The sequence below is a fragment of the Clupea harengus genome, chromosome 11 (genome assembly GCF_900700415.2).
Source record: "Clupea harengus chromosome 11, Ch_v2.0.2, whole genome shotgun sequence".
Lineage (NCBI taxonomy): Eukaryota > Metazoa > Chordata > Actinopteri > Clupeiformes > Clupeidae > Clupea > Clupea harengus.
The window spans coordinates 2,576,867-2,598,418 of record NC_045162.1 but is presented as its reverse complement, the minus strand read 5'-3'; the positions used below and the strand labels follow the sequence as shown (position 1 = coordinate 2,598,418).

The 21,552-nt window shown below is 42.7% G+C and overlaps 3 protein-coding genes and 1 long non-coding RNA gene across 5 annotated transcripts in view; 3 read left to right on the top strand and 1 right to left on the bottom strand.

The window, feature by feature from the left end:
* Nucleotides 1-1,488, bottom strand: part of megf8 (multiple EGF-like-domains 8) — a 43,163-nt gene extending 41,675 nt beyond the window's left edge. Inside the window, exon 1 of one of the 2 annotated variants that reach the window (XM_031577070.2) lies at nt 992-1,488. The gene's annotated coding sequence lies outside the window, so the exon portion shown is untranslated. Of the gene's footprint in view, nt 1-413; nt 959-991 lie in introns of those variants that run through there. The other variant, XM_031577071.2, reaches the window with a different exon arrangement.
* Nucleotides 1,489-4,326: 2,838 nt separating this feature from the next.
* Nucleotides 4,327-8,356, top strand: LOC105910627 (E3 ubiquitin-protein ligase TRIM35-like). Its single transcript, XM_031576031.2, has 6 exons — nt 4,327-5,082; nt 5,448-5,543; nt 5,782-6,012; nt 6,193-6,215; nt 6,431-6,549; nt 7,095-8,356. Exons 1-6 carry the CDS (start codon nt 4,666-4,668, stop codon nt 7,628-7,630), a joined length of 1,422 nt encoding a protein of 473 aa, XP_031431891.2. The 5' UTR covers nt 4,327-4,665; the 3' UTR covers nt 7,631-8,356.
* A 996-nt stretch (nt 8,357-9,352) lies between these two features.
* Nucleotides 9,353-14,037, top strand: LOC122133251 (zinc-binding protein A33-like). The gene is made up of 6 exons (XM_042709017.1): nt 9,353-9,999; nt 10,337-10,432; nt 10,688-10,918; nt 11,054-11,076; nt 11,453-11,571; nt 11,827-14,037. Exons 1-6 carry the CDS (start codon nt 9,586-9,588, stop codon nt 12,360-12,362), a joined length of 1,419 nt encoding a protein of 472 aa, XP_042564951.1. The 5' UTR covers nt 9,353-9,585; the 3' UTR covers nt 12,363-14,037.
* A 3,561-nt stretch (nt 14,038-17,598) lies between these two features.
* On the top strand, nt 17,599-21,552 carry LOC116222393. The gene is made up of 3 exons (XR_004164622.2): nt 17,599-17,955; nt 21,232-21,403; nt 21,512-21,552. It is a non-coding gene; the product is annotated as an uncharacterized LOC116222393 (long non-coding RNA).

Genomic DNA, 21,552 nt, shown 5'->3' with positions numbered 1-21,552 from the left:
AATCAACGGCAGGCGCAGTTGCAATAAATAAATGAAATGTTAACCACCATATTATATCTTATAATATCTCATATTATATGTTATAATAACACACCGACACGTCCAACAGTGGTCACAAACGTAGAGAGAGATACACCATAAGCCCAGTCATTTTAGCATACATAGCCGTGTTGCATTAACCCAATGTTTTGGTATCGAAGTCCTTGCCGTTCTTATTGTAATGGGGGGCAAGGGCACGTGATATAGGAACAGATGTATAAAATACCTTGATTTGTATGATTTACATCGTTTGACAGCTAAAATTGTGATCCTGATCTAAGCTTGTTAATACAGCTAAGACAACTTGCAAATCACTCAACAACAGCAGAAGACAGCGTTAATATAATAACGATGAAGACCAACGTAAAAGTTACCGTTAGCATCCCAGCCAGAATAATGAAAACAGGACATACACTAGCAAGCTAACTTAAGCATAATATCGATTGCACCGTTAGATGGCTACGATTTACAGTAAGCTACCTCCAGGAATAACAGATCAGTGCAAAGCAATAGAGATCAAAGTTAGTTGTTGGTTAACATTATAAACCTTCTCTTGCTGGAAGCTATTTTATTTAAATCTAAGAACATTTAGGTTAGCCCACGTTAACGTTGGTCGACATCACTGTCTCTTTAAACGGCTAGCTTGCATTAGCGTTTGTAGCTTAACCAGCTGTTTTGCTAGCTAGCTACGGTAGCAAGAAATGTCATACCTAGCAGACCTTCTTGCCTAGCTAGTTAGCTTGCTCGAATTAAAATGTGACTATCTGTAGAGCTATAATTAAATAGTTAAATGTACCAATGTTCACATACCAAATTGCACGCACAACTACGGAGATATGGCAGTAAACGTCTTACGGACATTGTGGAGATAGAGCTAGCTAACTATGCTAGCTAGCTAACGACCAGCTGTTCCCATCACTATTGTTGACATTATGAATATAACATTACTCACCAAATGCAATGTTTTTATCTCCATGGCTGTAAAGTCCAACTACCGCCAGATACATGAATCACATCATGTATTCAAATAATAATAATAATTATAATCCAGTGTACGATCTAATATACGTCCGCCTCTCGTTTTGCACCGTTCAAGCAAGAATACCTTGCCTGAATCTCCACGGATAACAGTCCTGCTGAGCTCAGCTAGCAACAAGCTGCCTGCCTACATCAAGCGTTGGCCTGTGTTCGGAATGGTACCTGGGTGAGCAGCCCAATCACTTATCCACATTTGAGATTATTATTTTATGTACCCAGCGTCGTGTTAATTGTATAATGCTATTCGTGCATCGTGTATTGTGGACTCAGATGCGCCCGATTCTCTATCCTAGTGCGTCCAATTTGCAGACAATATAAATTCTCAGCAATTACACTCAGTTGTCTTTGATTGCAGCGCCGTGTGTTTGTTAGTGCGCGCTGGTTGTCATCACAATGCCGTTATCAAAACCCACAAAATTGTGCCCTCTACTGACAAAAACCGGTGAGGTCAACATTAGCTGTATTTCCATTCCATATTAATAATAATTCATAATAATGTTAACTGCATGGAAATGTATTGATGAAATCACCGTTTCATCGAGATAATTCCTTGGACTGTTGAAAGGTTTACATTTTTTTTTTTCAATTTTAGTCATTAGGCAGACAACCAGTGTTATTTAGGCTACATTAGACAAACTATCAAACATCAGTGTTGTTGGTGTCAATGGTTTGAGTTGGGAAAACTAGCAACATTTCAGTTTTCACTTTTATATATGTGTAGCCTACTTCCAATGAATAGATTCTTACAGAACTTTACAGAGCCGGAGATCTAAACCGCACGTCGATCCGAGTCCAGCTCAGAAGGCTGGTAGCACTCAAATAAAGTTCCCCTTGGAATTTCTGTTTCCCTTCTGCCACTATACTAGTATTCTTTCGTGCTTGCTAGGTTAGAATAGAATAGAATAGAATAGAATAGACTTTATTTGTCATTGTGCATTAGATACACAACTAAATTTGTTTGTGAAACCACTAAAAAAAGTGCAGTTGTGCTGGGTGGAGGGTATGAGAGTTGTGTGATTATTTAGTTCTGTGATGGCCCTGGGGATGAAACTGTTCTGCAGTCTGGAGGTGCGGGCTGTAGTGGCCCGGTAGCACCTGCCAGAGGGTAGCAGGGTGAAGAGATGGTTTGCGGGGTGAGTCTCATCCTTCAAAATGCCACATGCTCGGCGGAGGCAGCATGTTCTAAAGATGTCGTCCAGGGGAGGCAGTGGAAGTCCAATTATTCTCTCCGCAGACCTTATGACCTGACTGAGGGATTTCCTGTCCTTGTCTGTACAGTTGACGTACCATGCAGTGATACAGTAGGCCTATGTGAGGACACTTTCAATGCAACAGTGGTAAAAAGACTTAAGCAGCTCGGGAGACAGGTTGTTTCTCTTCAGTATTCTCAAGAAGTAGAGCCGCTGCTGTGCTTTCTTGACTGTGGCGGTTGTGTTCATCACCCATTTCAGGTCCTCTGAGAGCATAACCCCCAGGAACTTAAAGCAGGAGGTCCTCTCCACTTCCTCACCATTGATGATGAGGGGTTGAGGGTTCGCCTTTTGCCGTCTGAAGTCAACTATGATTTCTTTTGTCTTTTTGACATTCAGTGTCAGGTTGTTTTGTTTACACCATCCTGTCAGTCTGTCAACTTCGTCTCTGTAGGCACTTTCATTTTCGTTGGTGATTTGTCCTACCACAGTCGTGTCATCTGCAAACTGTATTTGAAGTATGGGTGTTGGTGCAGTCATATGTGTAGACGGAGTAGAGCAGGGGACTCAATACACAGCCTTGTGGAGCTCCGAACATATTCACAGATCTATCGTAAGCGAGGAGTGCAACTGGATGCATGGGAAGTGAATGGTTCAAGAAGTATTTTCTTGCGACTGAAACTTGGAAACCACTGACCTTTGAAAAATTCGTTTCACAATATTTCTAGCCAATTTCATAGTTATCTTGAGATGAAACCAATAATGTCTATGTTTATAAAAGCAAAAATGCCAGTCTTCATTTTCTCTGTGACTGATTTATTGTCTCAAAACAATCAACAAACAAACAGCATAGACTGCTGTGTTTAGAGCTAGGCTCAGGCAGAGCAGGTGAAAGCTTAATGTGACATATAATAATAATAATTCATTTAATTTATAGTGCACTCTACATTCACCTGAATCTCAGATTACCACAGTACATATTGAGAACATAGTTAAAAACAACCTATAATAAAATACATTTAAAAAGTAAGAAACGCCTTTCTGAATAAAAAGGTTTTTAGGCCAGTCTTAAAACAGTCCAGTGTCTGTGTTGCCCTTAGGTGGTCAGGGAGGGTGTTCCACAGGCACGGCGCTGCCGAGCAAAAGGCCATGGTGCGGAGCTTGGTGTTTGGGACCCGCAGGAGCGGCCTGTTTGTGGATCTGAGGGTGCGGTTGGATGTTTAGGGAGTGATAAGTTCTTGTAGGTAGGGGGGTGCATGTCCATTTATACATTGATGGGTGAGTAGTAGGACTTTGTAGTCAATACGGAATGAGACAGGGAGCCAGTGTAGTGAGTGTAGAATGGGTGTTATGTGATCGAATTTCCGGACTCTCATCAGGATCCTGGCAGCGCTGTTTTGGATGTACTGCAGCTTCTGGATGTTCTTGCCAGTGATCCCAGTGAAGAGCGAATTACAGTAGTCCATTCTTGAGGAGATAAAGGCGTGGACGAGTCTCTCTGCATCTGGCAGGGGTAAAGTTTGGAGATGTTTTTGAGATGATAAAAGGAGGTTTTGCACAGGTGTTTTATATGGTCATTAAAGGTGAGGGTCAAACCTAACTCCTAGATTAGTGACTGTGGAGGAGAGGGGTATGACCTGACTGTCGAAGGTGCGATGAGTTATGGAGGATGACTGAACCTGGTGTGGAGTGCCAACAAGAAGGACTTCGGTTTTGCTACTGTTGAAATGGGGAAAGTGGTTTCTCATCCATGCCTTTATCTCTCCAAGACAGGCGGTGAGACATGACATGGCAGCAGAGGGGCTTGTGACATATGACTACTGTAAAAGACAAAAAGAAAAACAAGGAAACGAGGAAATTAAATAACTGAACTGAATAGGAATGTAGTCAACCACTTAGGTCTATTACGCTATTGTATGTGTGACAACACATACAATTTTCGTTTGGGAAAAAATGCTTTTGCATAATTTTGGGGACATTTTATGATATTCAATTACGTCACTCGTATAGTGTAGAGTCGCCAAAATCACTTCAAACTAAAAATAGTCTACTTTACTTTTAACCGTCAATTTCAGTAGACCTGTGACTGAGGTTAATTATTAAAGCATCGAAATAAAATCCCAACAGAGGGCAGCACATGCAGAGATACATACAGCCTCTGAGATGATCTCACATCCTCATTTCTGAGAAGCAGGAAGTCAGGCGAAGTAAGTAGCGTAGAACATTCTACAGTAGTCCAATACATACATATGTTCTGCATATGTAAGTGCTAAATATAAACGATTCGGCAAACTTCATAAGGAACAGAAAAGTTGTTAAACGCGATCTATTGAAAGCGAAAGTAAAACGTGTGCGAACGTAGGCTACCAATAATACCGTAGCCTAAACATTTGGAACCATGGCTGATCAAGATGACATTACAGACAGGCCATCTCCACTGGAAGAAGATTTAACTTGCCCTATATGTAAGAGTATCTTCACGAACCCAGTACTGTTGTCCTGTACGCACAGCTTCTGTAAAGACTGCTTGGACCAGGCCTGGAAGAATAAAACGAGGAGGGAGTGCCCGGTCTGTAGGAACAACTGCAACAACGAGCAGCCCATACCTAACCGCTCTTTGAATGCTGCTTGCGAATCCTATCAGAGGCAGAAAGGATGGTTTGGTTCCGAAGCTCCGAAGATGGTGTGTGGTCTTCACAATCGCGATTTTGCACTCTTTTGCGAAAAGGACGAGATACCTGTGTGCACGGAGTGTTTGCCGCTTCACTGCGGGCACAAGCTTATTCCACTGGACCAGGGGATCCCGATTTGTAAGGTGAGGCAATGACAGGTCAAGCTATTCAGAATTTGTGTTGTGTGTACGTGTAGCTACTGTGGAGCTTTATTTGACTACTCTTCGTTAAACTGTAAAACTTTAGCAAGGTATGACTGTAAGCGTTATCACGCATGCGGACTACTGCACGTAGTGTACTGAACTTTGACCTCATGAAGTGCGTGTCTCAGCAAGCAGTTACACACTTCGACATATATATCTATGGTTACACACACACACACACACACACACACACACACACACACCAAGGCTGATCTGTATGTATCTGATTTACATATAATGTTGTTGTCAGTGTTGAAACAAAGACAAGATCTTTGTCCTGTTCTAAACCGTTTTGTTTCCTGTAGGGCGAGTTGAACATAAAAATTAACATCTTGGAGGACAAAGTGGACTCTTTCAAAAGGATGAAAAGGCGATATGAGAATACAATTTCCTTCATACAGGTAATACAAGTATTTCAACTCAATCACACAGATGTAAGAGATCATAAAGTAATTTACTTTACCATCTGTTATGCAATATATGGCTGTAGGCTGCCAGACCAGTTATATTCAGAGGTCAAATTAGTAAACATCTTCAAAACACCTCAATGATTGAGTTTTAGATATTTAAAAGGTATAACGCCTCAGTTTCAGCTTCTGCCTTTCAAAGCCTGTTGTCCTGTTCTTTCTCCTCCCTCAGGACCAATCAGAGACAGCGGAGAAGCTGATCAGGCAGGAGTTTGATCGCCTACGTGAGTCCCTCAACCAGGATGAGGAGTCGCGGATCCAGGCCCTGAAGAAAGAGGAGGAACAAAAGAAGCAGGCTGTCAAAGAGAAGGTGGACATTCTGGCCAAAGACCTCGCCAGTCTAAATGATCTCATCAATAACGTCAGGAAGGAGATGGGGGGCGAGGACCTGGACTTTCTCCTGGTAAGGCAAACGCACATGACTACGAATGACCAATGTTCTGTTGGTATTATGCCAGCCTTCCACTAGAAGTCAGCAGCTGCGCATTAAACTGAGTCTCTGTCTGTTGAGTTCTATGGAAGTTTCAATCTGAACAATGTTGAATGTTGTTGTTTTTTTCATGGTTCTTCTTTTAATTTTCAGAACTTCAACAAACTGAAGCATCGGTATGTACCACAGTGTTTGCACTCCCATACCATACCTCTTGTGTTTACCTGTAATTCTGATATCAGACTATTATATATGCATTACACTATGAATCTGTGCCCCCATTTGTTATATTTGATGGATGAGTCCTACTTAGCGGTAAACCCTGTAAAATGAGAACCACCCCATGGCAAACAGTCAGTACTGTGCTTATGTGCTCTCCTGTGTGTCCCAGTGCACTGTGGACAGATGAGGGCCCTCAGAGGGACCCGGCTGAGCTCATTCATGTGGCCAAGCACACCGGAGCTGTGGGCTACAAGATTTGGGAGAAGATGCAGAACCAAGTGCAGTGCCGTGAGTAGTCCTGGAGCTGGTGTGGAATGGTGGGAACAGTGAGACAGCTGTGCTGCTAGTAACTTAGAAGCTGAATAGAGTGTGTTTGGTATAGTTAGTCTCCCTTCTTGACATGAAGTCAGATACGAGACAGATTGGGGTACGCAAGGAACTGGTTGCTCTTAAATTGAAGTTTAGTTTAGTTTAGTTTAAAAGTTTAATTTAAGTTAAAAATGCCTCATAAACAGAAAGTAATCTTCTATAGGACAAGATGACCTGGTACACTTAAAATCTTAAAAGTGTTAAAAGTGTTTATGTGGCGGTCTTTAACATATTATGATTATCAATATAATGTTCAGTGGACATTGGAATATTTGACACCAAAGGCATTGCCTGATTGTCATGGATGTAGATTACTTTGCCAAATACATTCTGAAAGGACACAGAGATGTCCTCCAAAACAGGGCATTCTTTTCTTCCTTTGTCATATATACTCTGCCTAATGCAAAAAAAAACATCATTCAATTCCATGTGTGTTTCACTGTACATGTTTCTTCCATCATCAGTGCCCGTGATCATGGACCCAAACACCATCTCGCCCTGGCTGCGCATTAGTCCTGACTTCAGCAGTGTGATGGAGAGCAAGGAGCGCCAAGCCTTCCCAGACAACCCAGAGCGCTTCGACCCCTGTGTGTTCGTGCTGGGCTCTGAGGGCTTCGGCGCCGGGCGGCACCGCTGGGACGTGTACGTGGGCGACAACCCTAAGTGGGTCCTGGGCATCTGCAAGGAGTCGGTGGTGCGCAAGCGCAGGTTCACCGTCACTACCAATGGCGGCGTGTGGACCATCGGCCTTAGCAAGGGCGTGTACAGCGGTCTGACCTCGCCACGCACCGAGCTGAAAGTGGACCGCCGGCCCGAGACCATACGGATCAAGCTCAATATGGACAAGGGCCAGGTGTCCTTCTGGGACAAGGTCAACGGCCGCCACCTCATTACCTACACTGACAAGTTCCCCAACAGGGTGTGGCCGCTGTTCGGGCCCAATCTGCACAGTACCCCCATGAAGATACTGCCCTCCAAGGTCACCATTCACCAGCAGTAGCCCCTGTTGCCCAGCGTTCCTCTACCCAGGAGCTGTTTCACAGTGTTGATGTCTGAATCACCAGTCGGAACAAGCCAACAATGTGTCACAGCACTGTGAATGAAAAGTGAATGGAATGAATGAGAAGGGGAGTAACTGCATATCCTTTGTGCCTTAAATGCCTTTTTTTCTGTTTTTGCTTGTGTCATGTTTTAGAGATATGTAATTTCCCCTCTGGTAGGTAGTTAAACGCACTGTGGTGGACAACTTTATCTTTTTTCCTCTTCTTTTTTTTTTGGAAAGGGTTTTTTGTCATAAAAGTCTTTGAATTCCTGTTTTGAGAGAGAGGATTGTGAATGCTATGTCTTGTTTTTATTGTCACTCCGCATTCTGGCTCCTCTGGGTTGACTTGTGTGCGCCTCAATGTTGGCAATTCCATTTTTTAGTTCAGTCTGTCAGTTTACCACTAGGGGGCAGAGTGTGGCTGTGCTGAAGTTACAGCCAAAATAGTTTTTGGGGAATGTATTTACATGGTTTTGCTGAGGATATGTGCAGTCTATGCACAGAAGTCACCAAATTAATGTCGCTGGTATGCAGCAGTCTGTCAGTATTTCAAGCTGTACACAGAGTCTTTTAACAGACCCTAATGTGGAACATTGGCTTGTGGCAGAGCTTTCTGTGGAAGCATGGTTTTGCAGGTTTCATTTCTAACCAAACATCAACTTATAAAAAGAAATGAAATATAAATCAGGCTTTGAGAAAAGTTTCTAAAGCATTGTCACACAGATGTGAAAACATATTAATCTGAAAAAAATATGCATTTAATGGCAATAACAAATGTTTTAATCAATATTGTACAACCCCAAATCAGAATCAATTGGGACGGTATGGAAAATGCAAATAAAAAAGAAAGCAGTGATTCATAAATATACCTTGACTTGTATTTCATTGCAGACAGTATGAGCACAAGATATTTCATGTTTTGTCTAGTCAACTTCATTTGATCTGTAAATATACATCCATTCCTGCCATTCACGCCTGCAACACCTTCCAAAAAAAGTTGGGACGTGGGCAATTTAGGGGTGGTAATGAGGTAGAATAATGAAATTTTTTTGTGATTTAAAACTAGTGATGTCAGCAGGTCATTGTAATCATGATTTGGTACAAAAGCAGCATCCAAGAAAGGCCTAGTCTTTTAGGAGCAAAGATGGCCCGTGGATCACCAGTTTGCCAACAAATGTGTGAGCAAATTATTGAAATGTTTAAAAACAATATTTCTCAATGAAAGATAGGAAGGGATTTGGATATTTCACCCTCCACGGTGCATACAATAATTCAAAGATTCAAGGAATCTGGAGGAATTTCAGTGCGTAAAGGGCAAGGGCGTCACAAGGCGAGGGAATCTGCAGAGGAGAGCCCAGGCAGATAAACAGTGGGCTGATGTCTTGAGTTTTTGGTTTGGTTTCTAGTTTATTGTAGAAAGACCTTAAAATAGGGTTTATCATCCAAAAACCTTGACTAATGATTTAAACATAGAGAAATATTGTCGTTATGTATGCGTTATAATGCTATGATTTTACTGGTCTGGCCCACTTGAGATCAAAGTGGGAAGTATGTGGCCCCTTAACTAAAATGAGTTTGACACCCCTGGTCTAATCTAATTGTAACCGTCAAGTTAGGTAGACCTGTGACTGAGGTTAATTATTAAAGCATCGAAATAAAATTCCGACAGAGGGCAGCACAGCCTCTAAGATGATCTCACATCCTCATTTCTGAGAAGGAGGAAGTCAGGTGAAAAACATAACAACTTTCTACAGTAGGCCAATACATAATTTTGATCTGCATATGTAAGTGCTAAAAATAAACTATTCGGAAAGCTTCATAAGGAACAGAACATTTGTTTAACGCTATCTATTGAAAGCGAAAGTAAAACTTCTGCGAACGTAGTCTACCAACAAGCCTAAACATTTGGAGCCATGGCTGATGAAGATGACATTACAGACAGGACGTGTCCACTGGAAGAAAATTTATCTTGCCCTATATGTATGAGTATTTTCCGGAACCCAGTACTGTTGTCCTGTTCGCACAGCTTCTGTAAAGAATGCTTGGACCAGGCCTGGAAGAATAAAACGAGGAAGGATTGCCAGGTCTGTAGGAACGACTGCACCCAGGAGCAGCCCATAGCTAACCGCGCTTTGAAGGATGCCTGCGAATCCTACCAGAAGCAGAAAGGATGGTTTTGTTCGAATGTGAAGACGGTGTGTACTCTTCACAATCGCGAGTTTCAACTCTTTTGCGGAGAAGACGAGACACCTGTGTGCGTGGAGTGCTTGACGCTTCACGACGGACACGACCTTATTCCACTGGACCAGGGGATCCATTTTTGTAAGGTGAGGCAATAACAGGACGAGATATTCATAATTTGTGCTGTGTGTACGTGAAGTTGCTGTGAAGATTTATGTGACTATTCTTCGTTAAACTGTAAAACCTTAGCAAGTTATGGCTGTAAGCGTTGTCACGCATGCGCACTACTGCACGTAATGTTCTGAACTTTGACGTCGTTTGAAGTGCGTGGCTCAGCAAGCAGTTATTACACACAGCGACATACACTGCATATATCTTTTACACACACAGGCTGACCTGTATGTATCTGATATACATATAATGTTGTTTTCAGTGTGGAAACAAAGATCTTCGTCCTGTTCTAAGCTGTTTTCTTTCCTGTAGGACAGGATGAACATACAAATTAACATCTTGGAGGAAAAAGTGCACACTTACAAAAGGATGAAAAGCCGATATGTTGATACAATTTCCTTCATACAGGTAATACAAGTACCTCAAGTCAATCACACAGATGTAAGAGACCATAAAGTGATTTACTTTACCATCTGTTATACTGCAATATATGGCTGTATGCTACAAGACAAGTTATATGCAGAGGTCTATCAAAATAAGTACAATTAGTAAACATCTTCAAAACACCTCAATGATTGAGTTTTAGATATTTAAAAGGTATAACGCCTCAGTTTCAGCTTCTGCCTTTCAAAGCCTGTTGTCCTGTTCTTTCTCCTCCCTCAGGACCAATCAGAGACAGCGGAGAAGCTGATCAGGCAGGAGTTTGATCGCCTACGTAAGTTCCTCAACCAGGATGAGGAGACGAGGATCCAGGCCCTGAAGAACGAGGAGGAACAAAAGAAGCAGGCCATCAATGAGAAGGTGGACATCCTGACCAAGGACCTCGCCAATCTACAGGAGCTCATCAATAACGTCAAGACGGAGATGGAAGCAGAGGACCTGGACTTTGTCCTGGTAAGGCAAACGCAGGGAGAAGTCAGCAGCCGCACATTAAACTTAGTCTCTGTCTGTTGAGTTTTATGGAAAATCTCAATCTGAGCAATGTTGAATGTTGTTGTTTTTTTTCATGGTTCTTCTTTTCATTTCCAGAACTTCAACAAACTGAAAGATCGGTATGTACCACAGTGTTTGCACGGCCATACCATACCTCTTGTGTTTACCTGTTATTCTGATATCAGACTATTATATTTGCGTTACACTTTGCATCTGTGAAAAGTCATGCCAGTGCTTTATTAGTTGCATCATGGTAAGTTGAAAAGGCTGTTTTTGAATGTATCTGAACCAACATGCATTGCAACTCTGACTTAAAACTCTCACAACAACTCTATGGTAAATGTCTTTTTATTGGCCATGCCATCTTGCCCCCCATTTGTTATATTTGAGTTATTGCTAAGGATGAGTCCTACTTAGCGGTAAACCCTGTAAAATGAGACCCACCCCATGGCAAACAGTCAATACTGTGCTTGTGTGCTCTCCTGTGTGTCCCAGTGCACTGTGGACAGATGAGGGCCCTCAGAGGGACCCGGCTGAGCTCATTCATGTGGCCAAGCACACCGGAGCTGTGGGCTACAAGATTTGGGAGAAGATGCAGAACCAAGTGCAGTGCCGTGAGTAGTCCTGGAGCTGGTGTGGAATGGTGGGAACAGTGAGACAGCTGTGCTGCTAGTAACTTAGAAGCTGAATAGAGTGTGTTTGGTATAGTTAGTCTCCCTTCTTGACATGAGGCCGATTGGGGTATGCAAGGAACTATACTGGTTGCTCTTAAATTGAAGTTTAGTTTAAAGTTTAATTTAGGTAAAAAATGCCTCATAAACAGAAAGTACTGCCATCATATTCACTGTACATGTTTCTTCCATCATCAGTGCCCGTGATCATGGACCCAAACACCCTCTCGCCCTGGCTGCGCATTAGTCCTGATTTCCGCAGTGTGATGGAGAGCAAGGAGCGCCAAGCCTTCCCAGACAACCCAGAGCGCTTCGACCCCTGTGTGTTCGTGCTGGGCTCTGAGGGCTTTGGCGCCGGGCGGCACCGCTGGGACGTGTACGTGGGCGACAACCCTAAGTGGGTTCTGGGCATCTGCAAGGAATCGGTGGTGCGCAAGCGCAAGTTCACCGTCACCACCACTGGCGGCGTGTGGACCATCAGCCTTAGCAAGGGCGTGTACAGCGGTCTGACCACGCCTCGCACCGAGCTGAAAGTGGAACACCCCCCCGACACAATCCGGGTCAAGCTCAATATGGACAAGGGCCAGGTGTCCTTCTGGGATGCTGGCAGCAGCCGTCACCTCCTCACCTACACCGCCAAGTTCCCTGAGAGGGTTTTTCCGCTGTTCGGCCCCAATCTGCACAGTACCCCCATGACCATCCTGCCTGCCAAGGTCACCATTCACCAGCAGTAGCCCCTGTTGCCCAGCATATCTTTTGCGCCTTAAATGCCTTATTTCTGTTGTTGCTTGTGTCATGTTTTCTAGATATGTAATTTCCCCTCTGGTAGGTAGTTAAAAACACTGTGGTGTACATCTTTATCTTTTTTTTTTTTTGGAAAGGGTTTTTTGTCATAAAAGCCTTGGAAGTCCTGTTTGGAGAGAGTGGATTTCGAAAGCCTTGTCTTGTGTTTCCTGTCAGTCAGAAGAGTCTGATGGAATAGAGTGTTCTCCTGACGACAGCATTCCAGCTCCTCTGGGTTGACTTGTGTGCGCCTCAATGTTGGCAATTCAGTCTGTAAGTTTACCACTAGGGGGCAGAGTGTGGCTCTGCTGATGTGAGCTGAATTTACAGCCGAGTCTATGCACAGAGGTCACCGAATTAATGTTGCTGGTATGCAGCAGTCTGTCAGTAATCCAAGCTGTACACAGAGTCTGTTAACAGACCATCATGAGGAACATTGGCTTGTGGCAAAACCTGTGGCAGGCTTAATTTCCAACCAAACATCAATTTAGAAAAAGAAAAAAAAATAGAAAACAGGCTCTGAGAAAAGTTTGTAAGGCATTATCACACCTATTAATCTGAAAAATGAAGCATTTAATGGTAATAACAAACAATATTATTTTATAACCATACTTGCAATAAATGCATTGCAAAAATGTATATGAATTATTATTATTATGCTGTGTAGACAATTACAAATGCCAGGAATAAAGTCATGCATGTAAATGTGTGAACCTGTGGGTGTGTGTGTGTGTGTGTGTGTGTGTGTGTGAACTTGTGTGTGGGTGTGTGTGTGTGTGTGAACTTGTGTGTGGGTGGCCGCCTTGGAGGTGTTCATTCTTCACTGGAACAGAAAAGGTGTGTGTGCGTGTGTGTGTGTGTGTGTGTGTGTGTGTGTGTGTGTGTGTGTGGGTGGGGGCAGAAATGTTCTGATCGCCTTGGAGGTGTTCATTCTTCATTGCTTTTTCCCCCTTTTATCTTTCATTATTTGTAAAGCCTCTCTAACCTTCTGTAACTGAATGGAAAGAAATGGTGGGAGAGATGACAATGTACACTGAGATTTGTCAGAGCGTTCTTTGGGTGAAAGGGGCTTTCATGTTTGTATTTACATAGCAGCGAATCAGCAGCTTGTCTATGTCGGTTTGACATTTTGATGATTCTCGTAAAGTCCTTTATTAGTTGTTAACAACATGTGGAAATGTATTTGCTTACTTACAAAAGTAACCTCTATCTGTATGACATTTGAGCTAATTCTGTTTGGGCTATGATAATGTGTAAGAAAAAGAATACGGAAAAAAAAAAGCTTTCTAATGAACGCGTGGGAGTGAGGAGCCCGGTCTGAGCAAAGCTAATCTCACCGCACGTTGGGGGTGAGACACGTCTCTGGCTGCCTGAGAGCACTAAGGCCCCATAGCACAGGAAACCACAAAGGTACAGCAAACGGAGAAACACACACACACTTCCCCTGCGGATGAAAAGCTCTGCACACACACAGACACACCTGCCCTTGGCACATTCTCCTGATCCTTACGATTTTCTCAGGTTTGAAAGCAAAAATGACGGCCTGAGTCACACTGCTAGCTTTTAAACAAAGCCTACGACTTTTTCCACCTCAGGAAAAAATTAAATAAAAACATATACAACCAATTTTTGTTTTTGTGTCTGTTTGCTAGTGTCGAGTAGCCCTAAAAACAGGAAATGCTATACGACCATGTGCTCTGTTGAAAGTCCAGGCTGATTTCAAACAAGAAACCAATCCCAAATTATTTTTCATTGTTTCTAACCCCTGACCGATTGTTTTTGCTCAAACTCCCGTGCAGACAGACTGAGCGGTCTCCTCCCTTTGGCTTGTACAGGCAGCTCACACCAGTTGGATCAGTTTCTGAACACTACACTTGCCAGGCAGGAATCAGAAGTGGGTCTACCGGTCCTGTTGGTACGCAGTGACAGAAGCTCACTAGGTCTAGGGCTAATGAACTTTGTCTTCGGTTATCGTCGCCAGGCTGTGACACCGTGATCTTTCCCACATGTGCATCGATGCTCATTCATTAATCCTATCCTATCTGAAGTCATAATGCAGAACAGTAAATAGTCTGTACAAACTCCAAATGCATCCAGCGACCTACGGTCCTCTAGCCGATGTCCTGCCGCTCAGCTGCTAGGTCAAAGTCATGATGGCAGGTTGACTCCCCTGGGCTGAGAGTTGCTCTTGATAGGGAAGTAAATGCATTTGTTAGTGAGAAGTGAGAAAGGGCCAAAATGTACAGTCTCTCTCCAGAACAGACTAGTGCAGAACAGGCTAATCCAGAACAGGCTAGTGCAGAACAGGCTAATCCAGAACAGGCTAGTGCAGAACAGGCTAATTCAGAACAGGCTAGTGCAGAACAGGCTAATTCAGAACAGGCTAGTGCAGAACAGGCTAATTCAGAACAGGCTAGTGCAGAACAGGCTAATCCAGAACAGGAGGTCCTTTTTCCCAGCTGCCATAAAACTATGACTATATGACTATATGACTATATGACTACACTGTTTTTCACTATACATTCTACATCCTACACTGTACATAACTGTATTGTATTGTTTGTTTGTATTGTATTGTCTGTATATATTGTTTGTAATTATTGTAAATATGAGAGAGCTGCAAGACACCAGAATTTCCCCACGGGATTAATAAAGTATTTATCTATCTATCTATCTATCTATCTATCTAATAGTTGTGTAAACACCCATGAGAGCATCCACATCTCATCTTATCACCTCAGCATGGAAGTACCGAGAGAAAATGTCTCGTGTGTCTGAAGAAAAGAAAAAACTAAACTAAAAGCTGAGCAAGTGTGTGAGCAGGCCTCTGTGCAGGCGATGGGAGGCGCTAAGTGTGTCAGTGTGTTAAGTGTGTCAGTGTGTTACGTGTGTTAAGTGTGTCAAGTGTGTTATGTGTGTTAAGTGTGTCAGTGTGCCAAGTGTGTCAAGTGTGTCAGAGTGTTAACCTGTAAACCAACCTGGAGGGTTTTGTCAAACCCATCTGTCACCCTGTAAACCTCATATGAACAACAAAAGCTTTTCACAGTATCTCATGTGGTCTGCTGCTGTGAAAGCCTCCTATTGTGGGGTGAATGTAGGTATCAGTTGTAGTAAAATATGCCTGGATTTACTGAAGAAATACACAGTGATGTTTGCATCTATTATCTGACAAAACCTAAAATACATTTGCTGTGTTTAATACCCTGTGTGTTTGTGTGTGTGTGTGTGTGTGTGTGTGTGTGTGTGTCTGTGGTCTGTGTTGCTAAGTTACAAGCTGAAATGAAACTTTTGCTGTCATTATAACAATCACAACCATAATATTTAATATATTTTACCATAATTACTTTTTTGCTTGTGCTTTTGGTTCCCTTGGTTCTTAGTGTCCATGTTTGTGGGTTGCCATGGATTCCCTATGCCAGGGACAAAATGGCGTCCAGTGGAGTCGAATGAGCAAGAGTGCTGTAAACAAGATCCAATGATTCTCTGACAACCACTCCTGTAGATCAACAACACTCAACACTCACGTGGTTCTTCATGTAAACATGTGGCTGTTCTGCCTAATAGTCTACCAGAGTTTAGTGTTTGGATTTTTTTGGATTGACAAAGTTGGTAGAGACCTTGTACTTTAAGCCTTTAAATATTCTTTATAATACTATACAATGTTAATTTGATCATAGTCTTTATGCATTATGGATAATTCATACAGAATAGATGTTCTGGAGTACAAAAAACACTTAGGGAGATTTTTTGCCTGAGAGACAAGAAAAGTAAAGGTGCCTCTCAATGTTCGACGTGAGACTGGAGAAGGGCAAATCTTATTGTTAACTTCTTCTTTCACGTAATAATGAAACTGATCTGAAAAACCACACACACACACACACACAGAGAAAGAGAGACACACACACACACAGATGCACGCACACACCTGTTTAGCTTCCTTGTCTCCTTCTTTGTCAGAAACCTTCATGAAAATGTGCTTCTCTCAGCACATCCCCCATCCTCTACCCAACCTCTAGCACGTCATGGGGACCGGGGTTTCGTCTTCCGTGCCCTGTGGTTGTGCTTCCTGTGTGCCTCTCTCGGTAATGACTGTGCCCCATCACATTTACCCCCTGTGCCCATCACTCTGTGCCCATCACTCTGTGCCCCCTGTGCCCATCACTCTGTGCCCCATCACATTTACCCTCTGTGCCCCATCACATTTACCCTCTGTGCCCCATCACTCTGTGCCCATCACTCTGTGCCCCATCACTCTGTGCCCTTCACTCTGTGCCCCATCACATTTACCTACCCCCTGTGCCCCATCACTCTGTGCCCATCACGCTGTGCCCATCACTCTGTACCCATCACTCTGTGCCCCATCACTCTGTACCCATCACGCTGTGCCCATCACTCTGTGCCCATCACTCTGTGCCCCATCACTCTGTGCCCCATCACATTTACCCTCTGTGCCCATCACTCTGTGCCCATCACTCTGTAACCCATCCCTCTGTGCCCATCCCTCTGCAACCCATGCCCCTTGCTATGTATGCTGTCTTTGTCTCAGTTAGAGGAAATGGCTGAGAAACTTACATGGCAACTTTGTCTTTCGGTAGTGACTGCACATGATCAAACAGCATTCTCTGGGCCCGTGATAGGAATGGATGCCTCTTTTAAAACATCCCATGCTGATTGTTCAAGTGAGCGGCCACTGTGTGATGGTCGAATTACGCCACTAAATAGTGAGGAAGCAGATATTTCCTAAAACTATGTGGTATGCAACGTGTTGTATCACAAAACATTTATTTTTCTAGGGTTAGGGTTAGGGTTAGGGTCGACGCAAGTGAGTGAGTGTGTGTATGTGCTGGCCAGCTGTGGTACGCTATGACGCTCTCTGACTAAGTGTGAATACTTTAAAGGGGCCATATTATGAAAATTCCACTTTTTTAGTGCTTCTCCACGTTAATTTGGGTATCTGGCATGTCTACCAACCCAAAACCGCTGGAAAAAAACCATTGGCAATCTTTGTTATGGTTCCTCTTGGTCAGAAACGTCATGATTTAGTCTACGAATGAGATTCCCGTGTCTTGGCCTGTCACAAGACATTGGGAGGTTCCCTACATGGCCTTGGCCCACCCCCCCCCCCATCCCCCGCCCCCCCCCCCCCCCCCCCCCCCACACACACTCGTTACATATAAAACATTTGCCAGAGGGCATCAAAGCCGTTATTGCAAAGCTCAGATATACTCTGAATAGCTAGCTAGCAGCATGCAGCAAACGAAGCAGCAAACAAAGTCCTCAAGATGCGCTGTGGTCGGCTGCACAGATCCTCACAGATCTATACATCATGTTCCAGCCTCAGAAGAGACAAGAGCGAAATGGATTGATTTCATTTTTGAAGGCAATGTCCCGGAAAGAATTGGCAAAATTCTGTTTGTGTGCGCAAACCATTTTGAATTGGACTGTTTTGCCAACCTGGGTGAATATAACGCTGGACTCGCAACAAGATTGACCTTGCAAGCGGGTTCAGTACCATCTATCCGTCGCATTTCAGACGAGGGAAATGTAAGTATTTTTTTAAAATAATTCTGGTACGTGCATTGACCATTTAGTGTGGGTGGTTAGGGACGTTAGGAATGTTGATGGGGGATGTTAGCATTGTTGCGTTTTGGGGAACTAGTATGTGTAATTTTCGCGAACAATAACCTTTAGTTAAAAAATAACTATAACTTTTTTAACATTAGCGTGTAAGACCTTGCCTCGGAGCCAGCTGGTGTATATAGCTGTAGCAGTTAAAAGTTCGCTAGAAATGTGGCCAATGTGTTGAATTTTTCTGTTGGCAATGTGATGCATTATAGGCCAGGCAAAGTAGTGTTTTTCGACAGACAAATTGTAAAAGAATTTTTTGCAGCTTAGATCATTTCTCTGAGGTGTCCAGAACAACATACTAAAAGTCCTAAGAAATCCTAGTTGAGGAAATATGTTAAATTCTCATCAATCCGAGATGTGTGCCAATAAGGCCAGGCAACATTACACCCCAATGGGGCTATTTTTTTCCTTTACTCCTATCAAAATGAAACTTTACACAATGAAACTACCCATGAAAAGTAAACATTTTTGTATTACAAGTTTCTTTGAAAATTAATTTTAATATGCAAATGAGCTATACACTAATCGAATATGCCCAAAATACACCCAAATAGGCTTAATGTTTTCCTTTACTCCTACCACAATAAAACTTTACATAGTAAAAGTATACATGAAAAGTAACTTTTTTTGTATTACAAGTTTCTTTTGAAATGAATTTGAATATGCACATGAGCTCCACACTTATTGAATACGTCCTAATCTGCATAGGCAGAAACACCATTCATATGTATAACAAATACATCTGCCCAATCTTCATTCAATCATCCTAATGCCAATGGGTGATGGCAATGCTGCTTTTAGACTGGCCTCTAACCTGAAAACTGCCTGGCTTGGTAGTACCTGCCAGGGGTATAACCCCCCGCCGGTATAGTCTTCAGGGTCACAGAGGCACACAAGCCTCCCCACCACGACAAGGTAGCAACAACAGGGGAGTTTTTTTTGTTTTTATTTTTAAAGTCTTTTTTTTTTTTAAATCCAGCCTGGATCCTCAACCCCTTCTCTGTGGCTCTTGGTTCTGGCACCCCCTATATCAGTTCCTGGTTTGTTCTTTGCTTAATTCTTCCCCTCTGGGTCGTATTCATCTGATAAATCAGGCAACTGTGAGTTTGTGCAGCTAGTACCACGACATTCTCCGCAAATGGCAGTGCAAGGGAGTCCATGTTTTTTGCATGTGCATCTCTTTGTGCTGCAGTCATTCTTGCAACTACAGCGGACTACATCTAGTATTTCTGGTGGTGCCGCAGGCTGATCGGTCATTATTGGCATAAATCTCCCATCCAAAACATGCCACCCCCAGTCTTTTGGGTCCATACGTTCACTTCCTCCTTTCCACTCCATCATTTGGTAAGTGACCAGAAGACTATGGAACTTTGCAGCTGTTGACGTTGGAGGGAGAGTTTGAGGTTCCACTGGAGATGAGTTCTGAGTTACTTTATCACAGAATCGCCTGTATCTCAGCATATCCAGTGATTCATCTTTTTCGTCCCCATACAGTGATACTAGAGCTTTTTCACCTGCTGCAATGATGATGCCTTTTCCCACATTTTCCTGTGACTGTCTGAACACCTTAGCTTGTTCGAGAAAGCTAGTGTCATTCTTTACTTTTTTCAGTGCCATTCCCTTTCCTATGCCAAATAGACGAGACGTAGAATCACAGCCTAAAATGGCATGAATAAAGAGGAGATTGTCACACACCTTGGGACCAAGTAACTCCTTCGTCTACTTTATGCACCATATCCGTCTTGTTTTTGTTGCTTTCTTTGGTTCTGGTGCCAGAAACAGCTCCTGTGCATTCAGATCAGCATGATGCAACAAGAGTACTAACAAGTCTGTGTCATCACCTACTAAGACTGTGTCTTTTGTTCTGGCAGAGGCAATGGCAGTTTGGACAATGACACATCTGCATCGTGCTTTGCATGGTCTGTGATACACCCAGCCTTCTCAAGTTTAGCACTGAGATAAAAGAAGAACCGTTGTTTGTTTTCCTTATTGTTAAGGAACTGGTCCTTTTTGGATTGGATGATCATGTCACCAGAGAAGTGTACAGTCACACCGGGAGTAGCACCTGTCCGACGCAGTTGAGTGGCATCTTTTATTGTTGGTTCTTCTTTGTAGCCATCAAAGACTATGATAGTAGTCTTACCATATTTCTGTGTGACATATCTGACATATCTGACTATACTGGCGGGGGGTTATACCCCTGGCAGGTACTACCAAGCCAGGCAGTTTTCAGGTTAGAGGCCAGTCTAAAAGCATTATTGCCATCACCCATTGGCAGTAGGATGATTGGATGAAGATTGGGCAGATGTATTTGTTATACATATGAATGGTGTTTCTGCCCTTTGCAAATTAGGACGTATTCAATAATTGTGGAGCTCATGTGCATATTCAAATTCATTTCAAAAGAAACTTGTAATACAAAAAAAGTTACTCTTCATGTATACTTTTACTATGTAAAGTTTTATTGTGGTAGGAGTAAAGGAAACAATTAAGCCTATTTGGGTGTATTTTGGGCATATTCGATTAGTGTATAGCTCATTTGCATATTAAAATTTATTTTCAAAGAAACTTGTAATACAAACAATGTTACTTTTCATTGGTAGTTTCATTATGTAAAGTTTCATTTTGATAGGAGTAAAGGAAAAAAATAGCCCCATTGGGGTGTAATGTTGCCTGGCCTTATTGGCACACATCTCGGATTGATGAGAATTCAACATATTTCCTCAACTAGGATTTCTTAGGACTTTTAGTATGTTGTTCTGGACACCTCAGAGAAATAATCTAAGCTTCAAAAAATTCTTTTACAATTTATTCTACTTTTGGCTCCAAAAGGGGTTAGTTTGCCTGGACTATTAGGCTAGTCATGTCTGCCTTGTACAGCAGTTCGTTTGGATGTAATAGGTGTGATAATTTACGTTTGCATGGGTATATAGTGCCTACCGCAAACAGCAAGAACATTTCTGTGAACTATTTGTTAGGACTTCGAGATGTTAACACTAAAATGACCTGGCAGTGAAATTATAGGCTTTGTGTAAAACTTAGCAACATTAGCATCTTGTAGTGTGTAGGAGCCAGCTGATGTATTGCCTCAGTACAATTTATATGTATAAATACATATATATAAACAAACCTAATAACCAATGCCATAATCATTTTGAATCTATAGTTATGTTTTCCCCCTTTTTTTTACAGGGACACCAGCCTTCAGCAGATTAGAGAAGGTGTTGACCAACAAGAGGGTTCTGAAAGATGTGGGGAAGCTGAGCCCTCACTACCAGACCTCGTCGTTGGAGTCTTTCCACAGCGTCATTCTGCGTTTTGCGCCCAAAAACGTAGTCTTTCCTTTTCTTGGAATGTTATGCAGGTAACAGTACGATCATTTTTTCAAAGAAATATATACCTATTATGTATTATACAAACTATTATACACGCATACACACATGCTCTTATAAGTATTATTTTCTCCCCAAAGACTCTACCTGGCAGTCCTGCATTTCAATGAAAATGCTGGGC